Here is a 10,421-nt window from a genome sequence, read left to right on the forward strand (position 1 = left end):
AAAAAAGAGTAATCTGATACAATTTGATGAACTTGACCTACACCTATGGATGCAATAGCTCAAAAGAGGGAACAGAGCTTTACAGCGAGGATCATTTCCACCCCCTCCATACACAGGGTAGACAGGGATGGGCAACTTGGACATTGGCTACCCAAAATGGGGGGGGGGGCACAAAGGCAAAAAGTGACTGGCTTACAAGCTTTCAAGAGGGAGCCTAGATCCAGAGGACACAGAGGAAGATAGAATCTCCACTCTGTCTGGGTAGGGCTGATGAAAAGAGATGGGGATAGGTCTCTTGTGGTACAATAGTAAATAATTGTTATCAGAACTGATTGTGAGGGTTGGAAATGTAAAGGTAGATGTTTTGTAGCAAAAGGAGGGGAGTGATTGACTTTGCAGTCCAGGAGCGGAGGTCTCTGGGACCATCATGGGAGAAGACCGGAGTGCGGGACCCTACCCAGAGAAACAGTGACGCCAGAGATGGAGACAGAGATGATGTGGAGAGATGGAGCGGCTAGGGACTCTAGACCCAGAGAGGGAGAGGTGTTGTGTGCTGAGGATCAGGAGGCAGGCTTGCAGGGTATACCCTTTGGTTGGTTGATGAGGCATGGAGGGGATTGTAACCATGGCAATGAAATTATACATGATAGGATGAATGTAAAGCTAATGTTTTCCCATGTGAACTATCACATAGTTCACAATAAAACATTAAAAACTTTTTTATTACTTTAATTTTTAAGTGGGCATTGGACTGAAAAGCAAACAGAATTGCTAGCAGCCACAAGAAGTAGAGAAAACATTGTATGTCTTCCATTAAGGAAAAGAGTTTACTTTTACCCCAGGAAGATCAGTCAGAAGCAGCCTTGAAAGATGGAAGTGGAATTGGGACTAGATTAGAAGGAACTCGATTAGAGAAAGCTAAGGGTTGGAAGTGGGAATGTGCAGGGAGGCATAGCTGGAAATTGCAGGGAGGCTGACTGCTGAGAGTGGGGAACCAGGCTAGGTCTGGAGTATGTTGTAGTTGTTAGGTGCCGTCAAGTCGGAACCGACTCCAACAGAACCAAATACTACCCAGTCCTGGGCCAACCTCACAGTTGTTGCTATACCTGAACCCATTGCTGTTTCTCTTCATTTTGAGTTGTGCCCCATCAGCAGATGAAGGTCCCAAGGGCTTTACTCCATTCGCATTATCACGGCCAATTCTCCTTTGAGGAGGTAGCTCTTCCCCAGTCATATTTTGAGTGCCTTCCAATCAGAAGGCCTCATCTTCCGGCACTATATCTAACAATTTTCTGGTGCTCTTCATCATGTTTCATTCAGTATTCAATCTTCTGGTGCTGACTGTGTTCCACTGCTATTCATAAAGTTTTCAATGACTAAGTATTTGGAAGCAGTCCATCTTCCTAGTCTGTCTTCCTCTGGAAGCTCAGCTGAAACCTGTCCACCATGGGTGACCATGCTGGGATTTAAAATACCCGTGGCAAAGCTTCCAGAATCACAGCAACTCACAAGACAGATAAGTGGTGGTCTGGAGTATGAGGCGCCTTGAAATCCAGGCAAAAGGAATCTGGACTTTATCTCCTGGAAGACACAGGTTTCTGTGGCAAAATAGTACTCTCCACATCCAATCCGTTTCCAAAGATAAAATCTCTCCCTCTCCATGTTCTCTCTGTGCTTTCATCGAGCTGACCTAGCTTCCAAGGGGAAAGTCTTCCAACATCAGCCTGATCACATGACACCTTCTCTCAAAAACCTTTCACTGGCTTCCCCCACCAGATGCTGCAGCAATATGACACCCTGATGTCACTCAAAGCAGTCAATTAACTTAAGGAGGATCCCTGGGACATAAAGCTTGAGGCGGTGGGCAGTGACCTTGCCCCTGGTGTATGACCCTTTGCTGGGTGGGAGGGTTGAAGTTAATAGGGATCATCCCTTATCCCCTCCCCCACACGGAGATCATTCTCTCTGGGTCTGGCTTTGTCCTAACTCTCTAAGAGAGGATTGAATTTCTCCATGTCTGAAAGTACTGGGTCTGTGTGGGAGGGACCAGGGCCATGAAACCAAAGACATTAGCCAGTCACAGGGATTTCTGAGTGAGTTGTCAGAGAGAATGGGGAAGAGTCAGGCTGAGGGGAAGAAGTCTAGAACAATCCAGCACTTACCCTCTTCCCAGCCTCCCTGTGAACAATAAGTCCCAGTTTGTAAATTTGTCATTCATTCATGTTCATTCATTCACTCAAGGAAAAAGAAGACAAAAACTAATGGAAATGAGTTAAACTAAAGAAAAGCATTCAAGTTGAGGAATGAGGAGTTTTCCCTGAGAGATAGGATGTCGGGGAGATAGATGCAAGAAATATCACGGAGAGAGGGATGGGAGGCATACCAACATCTGAGAGGTAAGCAGACCAGAGGACATTAACCTCTGTGTCATGGAACCAGGGGAAAGCAGGTTGCCCAAAAGGAAAGTGCAATGGTGGCAAATTCTAGAAAGAGGCCAAGACCTGAAGAGAAGCCACAGATGGTGGTAAGTAGGACCTTGGTGACCGTGGTACAAGCAAGTCAGGGGAGCCATGGGGGCAGAAGACAGATGTACAGGGCTCGAGGAATTGAGATGTAGCTCACAGAAATTCAGTTGAGAAGGAAAGGAGAAAACATGGGGTAGTAGCGAGAGAAGAAAGGAGAGTTGAGACACGATTTATTCTAGGACAGAAATTAGCTTAAGGGAAAGTAGCCAGGAAGACGGAAGACCTGCAGGCTTGAGATGGAGAAAGTAGTTATCACTGAAAGGGGTCAGAGAGGGGCCCTTGTCCTCATACTGGGTGGTTTTCTGGAGAAGCTTTGAGGTTGTGTGAGGAGTACAGATCAGCTTGGTAGGTATGTGGGCAGGAGCTGAGAGAAACTCCCTGGTTGTAAGGAAATTTGAGAAGGGAGGAGAAGGGCTGGCTCTGCTTTTGAGGGGGACTAGCTAGGACCTCAGTGAGGGAGGATGGTGCTGGGAGCTCTGGGAGGCTAAAGAAAAGGAGTTGGTGGTGGACTCACCAGGGGGAGGAGAGCGATCCCTCCAGATCACTCACAAGACACCTACACAATCCCGAGGTTGCGTCCCACCATACCCAGCCTGAGAGAGGGGGGTTAAAAGTGTGTAGGGTTGGGCCTACAAAGGGGTGAGACCCTCCATCCCTGCATCCCTAGCAGTTCAGAGACCAGGAGAGAAGGGCTTCCTCACTGAGGCCTCATCTGTCCCCACAAGGTGTTCACCCCGACAATGAATGCAGTGGGGAATCACTCATATACTACTGCCATCAGTTTATTTCTGTGTGAGTAAAGGCGGACAGGACTTTAGGGCCTCAGTAAGACAAGTCCCTCCCAAACCAGCCCCAGCCCTTAGGAAATGTCCAGCAACTTTTACCCTAGCCCCTCACCCAGCCTCAACTTCACTTCCAGCCGGAGAGGTCCTGTGTGTTGGTGCTGGATGGGGAACTCAGGCTTGGTCAGGGGAAGGTCCATCAGAATGGGTACAACCTTGATCCCGGTGAGCATGTGACTTGTTAGACACTGGCATGTGACTAGCCATCGGTTCACGCCTGAACCCTTGCAGGGATAGGCTGAGCCGCTCTGTTACAACATCTGGCCCCATTTCATCATATGGCTTTGAGTGGTGCATCTCACACAAAGTAAATCCACTCTGACTTATGGAGAGCCCACCTATTGTGGAGTAGAAGTGTTATCCAGTGGGTTTTTGGTGGCTGTGATCTTATGGAAGTAGATTGATCACTACACTTTTTACTGCTGGGCGTGTGTGTGTTGGGGGGGGGCGGGGGTTTGAACTGCCAATCTTTCTGCTACCTGCTGAGTGCAAACCATTAGCACCAGCTGGGGACTTCTGTTTGAATAGCCCCTGCTGCTCTTCTAATCTGAAGATGAAACCTACCTCCTTACAACTTCCCTTTTTGGTCCCAAGTGCACCTGGAGAACCACAGCATGCAGGTGATGCTGCTGTCCTGCAATGGGCTGCAGAGATGTGACCTCAGCAAAGCCTGTGCTCCTCTTACCTGTCACACCTTGGCCACATGACCATGGTATCTGGTGTGTTGGTTCTTACTGTTATGTTACAAGTCATCAAAACTGGCTAGTGAGGATGTTGGGGTGGGAACAGTTCTAACATCTCCTGGTGTGCAGCCCAGGGTCTGGAGCTGGGATGCCTCCCACTGCTGGGCCATCAGTGGAACTGGGAAGGGGGCATGGAGAGGCCCTTTTGTAGGCCCAAAGCTTCCAGTAGGTAAAGTCTATGCCCACTTCTCCTCTTCCTTGCCCCCTCCCTTAACAACCTGAGAGGGAGCAGGTGGAAAGGCTCCCCTGGCAGTCAGTTGCTACCTGAGTCTGCACCCTCCTTCCTTTGCACACCTGCTCAGGTGAGTACTCACATGTGGCCTCCAGGCCGGTCCTCCCTGGTGAGTACTCCCTCCTTCTCCATCAGCATCTGCCGGAAAGTCCCAACCTTCTGCCGGATCTCCTCCTCCAAGTACCTGTGGTGTTAGAGGGGGGGTTAGGGTTGCTGCCTTGGCTTGGATCCTCTCCCTGGCCGCCCCTGACCCAGTCTGTCCCCTAACTCTGGGTCACAGTGCAATCCACAATGCAGGAACTTGTCCGAGGTCACACAGCCAAGTGAGGCTCTTAGCACTAAGCTTTGCTGTTGTTAAGTTCTGTCGAGTTGATTCCGACTCAGAGCGGCCCAGTATAGAGTTTCCGAGGAGTAGCTGGTGGGTTTGAACCGCTGACCTTGTGGTTCGCAGTCCAGTGATTATACTCTAGTGCTATTTCAGGAGTCCAAGGAAGCTCTAGGGCTGCCCATTTAGTATGAAACCAAACCAACCGACCAACTAGACAAACATACATGGAGAGAAATTCCCAGAGATGGGGGAATTACTACCCATCGCTCCCCTCCCCCACTCCTGTCTGACATGGAGGCTGGTCACTCTGTGACGTGTTTGAGGAAGTGAGGGGTGAGGAGCCTGGCCTTTTCTGTTTCCCTGGCCTCATTGACATTGGATGCTCACAACAGCCTTGGGAGGTCTTAGGGGTTGAGTTGGTCCCCCCAAAAGTTATGTTGAAGTTCTGACCCCTGTACCTGTAAATATGACCTTACTTGGGAATAGGAGTTTTCTTTTGCTATGTTAATGAGGAGTAAGGTGGGTTGTAAACCTAACTCACTATTGTTCTTGTTATTAAGTGCCATCAAGCTGGTTCTGACTCATAGCGACCCTGTATAGGGTTTTCAAGGAGCTAATGGTAGATTTGAACCACCAACTTTGTGGCTCAAACCAAGTTGGCAGTCAGTGCTTATCCTACAGCGCCACCCCAGGACTCTCTTCTAAGTGGTGGTTTATAAACAGAGCAGAATAGACCTAAACACACACAGATAGACAGGAACCAGGGGAAGACACACTATAAAGACTCAAGAACACCAAGACATGCTGGGCTCCAGCAGATAAAAGACAAAGAAAGGTCCTCCCCTAGACCTACTGCCTTGAATTTGAACTTGTAGCCTCCTGACCGAAGTGAATGGTAATGACTGAAGACCAGATGAGTTGTAAGGTGACATCAAGGACATGGAAGAAATGAGGTAGTAAAAGAGCTGAGCAGAAGATTTCAAAGTGTGGCTTGAGGAGACAGAGTAAAGAACTATAACAAAATATGCAAAGACGTGAAATTAAGAAACCAAAAGGGGAGAACACACTATACATTTCTCAAGCGGAAAGAAGTGAAGAGAAAAAGTCAAGCCTTGAGTGGCAATATTACAAGGTTCAATGAGGAAAATATTGAACAATGCAGAGAGCATTAAAAGAAGATGGAAGGAATACACAGTCACTGCACCAAAAAAATGCATCCAAAAAATGGTTGCTGTTCAGTCAAATTAAGAACCAATGGTATTGAAGGAAGAGGTGCTTGGAAAGCTAGGAAAAAACGAGAGGCTCCAGGAATTGATGGAATACCAACTGAGATGTTTCAACAAATGGAAGCTCTTGCTTGTGCTTAAACAAGAAATCTGGAAGATAATCTGGCCAACCGACTGGAAGAGATCCACATTTGTGTCCATTCTAACGATAGGTGACCTAACAGAATGTGGAGATCATTGAACAACATCATTAATATCACATGTAAATAAGATTTGGCTGGAAGCAATTTTAAAAATTGTTGTAGAAGTACATCGACAGGGAACGGTCAGAAAATCAAGCCAGATTCAGACGAAGATGTGGAACAAGGAATATCACCGTCGACATTAGATGAATCTTGGCTGAAAGCATAGAATACCAGAGAGATGTTTACCTGTATTTTATTGACTGTGGGAGATATTTGACTATGTGGAACATAACAAATTATGGATAACATTACAAAGAATGGGAATTTAGTTTTAGCAATTAGTTTTGCTCATTTAGAAACTATACATAGACCAAGAGGCAGCTGTGTGGTTTTAACAATCTGTAACATGAAGATTGAAGAGCAAAGATGTCAGCTTGAGGACTAAGGTGCACCTGACCCAAGCCGTGGTATTTTCAATAACTTCATATGAATGTGAAAGCTGGACAGTGAATAAGGACGATCGTAGAAGAATTGATGCATTTGAGTTATGGTGTTAGAGGAGAATACTACAAGTGCCATGGGCTGCCAAAAGAACCAATAGATCTGTTTTGGAAGAAGTGCAGCCAGAGTGCTCCTTAGACGCCAAGATGGCCAAACTTCGTCTCTCATACTTCAGACATATTGTCAGGAGGGAACAGTCGCTGGAGAAGGATATCATGCTTGGTAAGATGGAGGATCGGAGAAAAAGAGGAAGACCCCCAACGAGATGGATTGGTCAGGTGGCAGTATTGATGGACTCAAGTGTGGCAGCAGTAGTGAGGTTGGCCCAGGATTGGACATTGTTTCGTTCTGCTGTGCATGGGGTCGCTATGAGTCGGTTCCGACTCGATGGCACCTGACAACAACAACAACAACAATGTGAAGATGATACAACCTTGCTTGCTAAAAGAGAAAAGGTCTTGAAGCAACTACGGATGAAGATCAAAGACTACAGCCTTCTACACTTCAACATAAAGAAAACAAAAATTCCTCATGACGGGGTCAATAAGCCACACTATAATAAAGAGAGAAAAGATTGAAACTGTCAAAGATTTCATTTACTTGGATCCATAACTAATGCCCATGGAAGCAGCAGTCAAGAAATCAAACAATGTAAGGCACTGGGTGACTCTTTGCAAAAGAACTCTTTAAAGTGTTAAAAAGCAAAGATGTCATTTTGAAGGCTAGGATGTGCCTGACCCAAGCCATGATCTCTTTTTAAAAAATATTTTAATGTTTTATTGTGAATTATGTGATAGTTTACATGGGAGAACATTAGCTTTACATTCATCCTATCATATATCGTTTCATTGCCATGGTTACAATCCCCTCCATCCAAGCCATGATCATTTTAATCACCTCATATTGTATGTGAAAGCGGGAGAATGGAAAAGACAGACTGAAGAAGAGTTGAAGGCACTTCATTTATTGTGTTGGTGAAGAATACTGAATATACCACGGATTGCCAGAAGAACAAACAAATCTTTCTTGAAGAGGTACAGCCAGAATGCTCTTTAGAAGCAAGGTTGGTGACTTTGTATTGCATATTTTAGACACGTTATCAGGAGGGACCAGTCCCTGAAAAGGGACATCATGCTTATTAAAGGGGACCACAGTGGCTCCATAACATAAGCACTGGACTGAGAACTACAAGGTTGGTGGTTCAAGTTCACCAGCTTCTCCGCAGAAGGGTTTCTTCTCCCACAAAAGATTTAAAGCCTCAGAAACCCTTTACAGAGTCACTATGAGTCGAAGCTGACTCCCCAGAACTTAAAAACAACTAAGTAGAGGGTCAGAGAAAAAGAGAAAGACCCTCAATGAGATGGATTGACATAGTAGCTGAAACAATGCTTGTGAGGTTGGGTTCATTCTGTTGTACATAGGGTTGCTATGAGTTGGAACCAACTCAACAGCACCTAACAACAACAACCTTGTGAACTAGGGAAAGTAGATCTTTCTTCTTAAAGCCACCCATCTCTAGACTTTTGCCTGGCAGCCCCAGGAGACTAGGGCAGAAAGTAATCAAAGCACCCCCACCTTTGCAAGGTCAGGGTGCTGAGTGGCTTGCCTGAGGTCCCAGTGGTTGATTCACTGCTTATCTCTGCAGTTGGTTTAGGGAAGGTGAGTGAAGGCTGAGCTCCTGACCGCCTACCCCCCTGGCTTGCATCCCTGTTTCTACCCACCAGGTAAGACCTTGTCTTCTTTCACTGACCCTCTGGGACAGCTCCTTGCCCTGGTCTCCAACTCTCTCTCTAGTCTGACCTCAAAGAATTTTGCTCAGCCCCTTGCCCTGTGTCTGACACAGACCAAGAGTCCAGTGATGGCTGCTAAACGACTCCCTAGACCTCTCCCCTCTCCCCTTCCTGGCCCATTGTGCTGGACAGAAGATATCATCAAGGCAAAATAGGGGCAGGGACTTGTCTCTGTTATCTGCTCACCATCATTGCCTGTCCCCACCACGGGCTCAGCCTGCCCCACTCCACCTGTACGTGAAAATGGCATGTTGTTCCCTCTTAGGGAGCCTGTCATTTCCCTTCCTCCCTTCTCTCTCCCTTCCTTCAACAAGCATTTCAGACTGACCCATCCTTGTTGGAGGTCAATCTGACAATTTCTTTCACAAGCCTTAAGAACCTGAATAACTCTTTTGACTAATAAATTAACTTCTAGGTTTACCCTATGAAAATAATCAGAGCTGAACACAAAAGCTTAACTCATTGGATGTTTATAGTAGGTCTGATACCCGCAGCCAGGTTAGGTGCCAGCATTTATGTTTCCAGAGCAACCAGTACATTTCAGATCCTGACAGGTAGTTCATGCTCTAGTAATTATGCATTGACTTGTCTGTATCCTGTGCTGGCCTGGGCAATCCCTGAGGGAACCAGTCTTGCCTACTGCTGCACCTGGTACTGTGCCTGCCATACTGGGAGTGACTGATGATGGAGAAGGCCAGAAGAGTTTGAAGATTGGACTTTCATTTTGGAAAGATGGCTCTTGCGGCTGGTGACTAGAAGAGAGGGACTGGAGGCAGAGAGGTCTGCATTAAGGTTACGGCAAAGGTTCTGGTAGGAGAGGGTACAGTCAGAACCAGAAAGTAGCTCTGGAGATGGGACAGGGGGGTGAGAAAATGACTAGAAAGTGTCTTGGAGGGAGAATGGCTGAGACCTATTGAATATATTTGGAAGGGGGGTTGGAGGAGGAGCACCCTCCTACTTCTTAACTAGGTGCCCCATAGCTACACCTTTGTAGCCCACCATGGGGAAGGCTGGGCTCTCTTCCCATCTCCTCTACCCTACCGTCACACTGTTGAGCCCTCTAACCAAGGGTCCTGGGTCACCTGTACCTGCCTGAATCTCTGTCTAGACCTACAGGTTCTTTGGTCTGCTCATTGGGTGTGCAGAGGATTCTGCTGGCTGGACAGGCCTGGGGTCAGGTAAGAAGAGGTGGTGTCCTCTCTGAACAGTGGAGACCCAAGCGAACTACTTCCCATCCTCTTCCCCTCAGGAGACCAGCACACAGACAAACACAGCAGAGTAGCCAGCTCATGGGCCCCTGAAAGGGAGGCAGAGACTGGCTGAGCAGTGGCCTGGGCCCTGGACCAGGTTGACTTGGGTTGACCCTGTGTCTGGGGTCTCTGTTGTTGTTGTTGTGTGTCATTAAGTCAGTTCTGACTCATAGTGATTCTGTATAGGGTTTCTGAGGGAGTCTGGTGGGTTTGAACTACCAACTTTGCAGTTACCAGTCCAGTGCTTATCCTACAGCACCATACCAGGACTCTGGAGACCATTAAAAGAGTGTAAAGTTCGGAGGTGAGGCATAAGCCCAGGGTTTCATGAAGACCTGGAATAACACCTGTACAAAGGAGTGAGAGTTTGACCTCTCTGGGTGGGAAAGGGTATGGAGGGGTGTTGCTATGTTACCAGATGATGTTGAGTTGTTTCTGACTCACAGCGGCCTTATGTACACCAGAATAAAACACTGCCCGGTCCTGGGACATCTTTACAATGGTTCCTACATTTGTAGTCACTGTGGCAAAGTCATCTAATTGCTGTTGTGGTTAAGTGCCACTGACCCAGTTCCAACTCATAACGACCCTGTATTGGGTTTCCAAGGTTGCAAATCTTTGCAGAAGCAGAAAGCCTCATCTTTCTCCCGAGGAGCTGCTGGTAGGCTCGAACCTTGGACCTTGTAGTTAGCAGTCCGTTGTTTCCCCTACAGTGCCACCAGCCTCTACTTTACCAAGCAAGATGTCCTTCTCCAGGAACTGATCCCTTCTGATGACATGGGCAAAGTACATTAGACAA

General features: G+C 47.1%; 1 protein-coding gene across 1 annotated transcript in view; it reads right to left on the reverse strand.

Annotated features, from left to right (window-relative positions):
• The window catches only part of LOC102812374 (serine/arginine repetitive matrix protein 3-like), a 41,879-nt gene that overhangs the window by 24,943 nt on the left and 6,515 nt on the right, over positions 1-10,421 (reverse strand). The window contains exon 2 of the mRNA XM_006859832.1: positions 4,425-4,526. Within this exon, the coding sequence (XP_006859894.1) occupies positions 4,425-4,526 (102 nt within the window). The remainder of the gene's footprint in view (positions 1-4,424; positions 4,527-10,421) is intronic.

This window comes from Chrysochloris asiatica, unplaced genomic scaffold, assembly GCF_000296735.1.
Source record: "Chrysochloris asiatica unplaced genomic scaffold, ChrAsi1.0 scaffold00034, whole genome shotgun sequence".
Lineage (NCBI taxonomy): Eukaryota > Metazoa > Chordata > Mammalia > Afrosoricida > Chrysochloridae > Chrysochloris > Chrysochloris asiatica.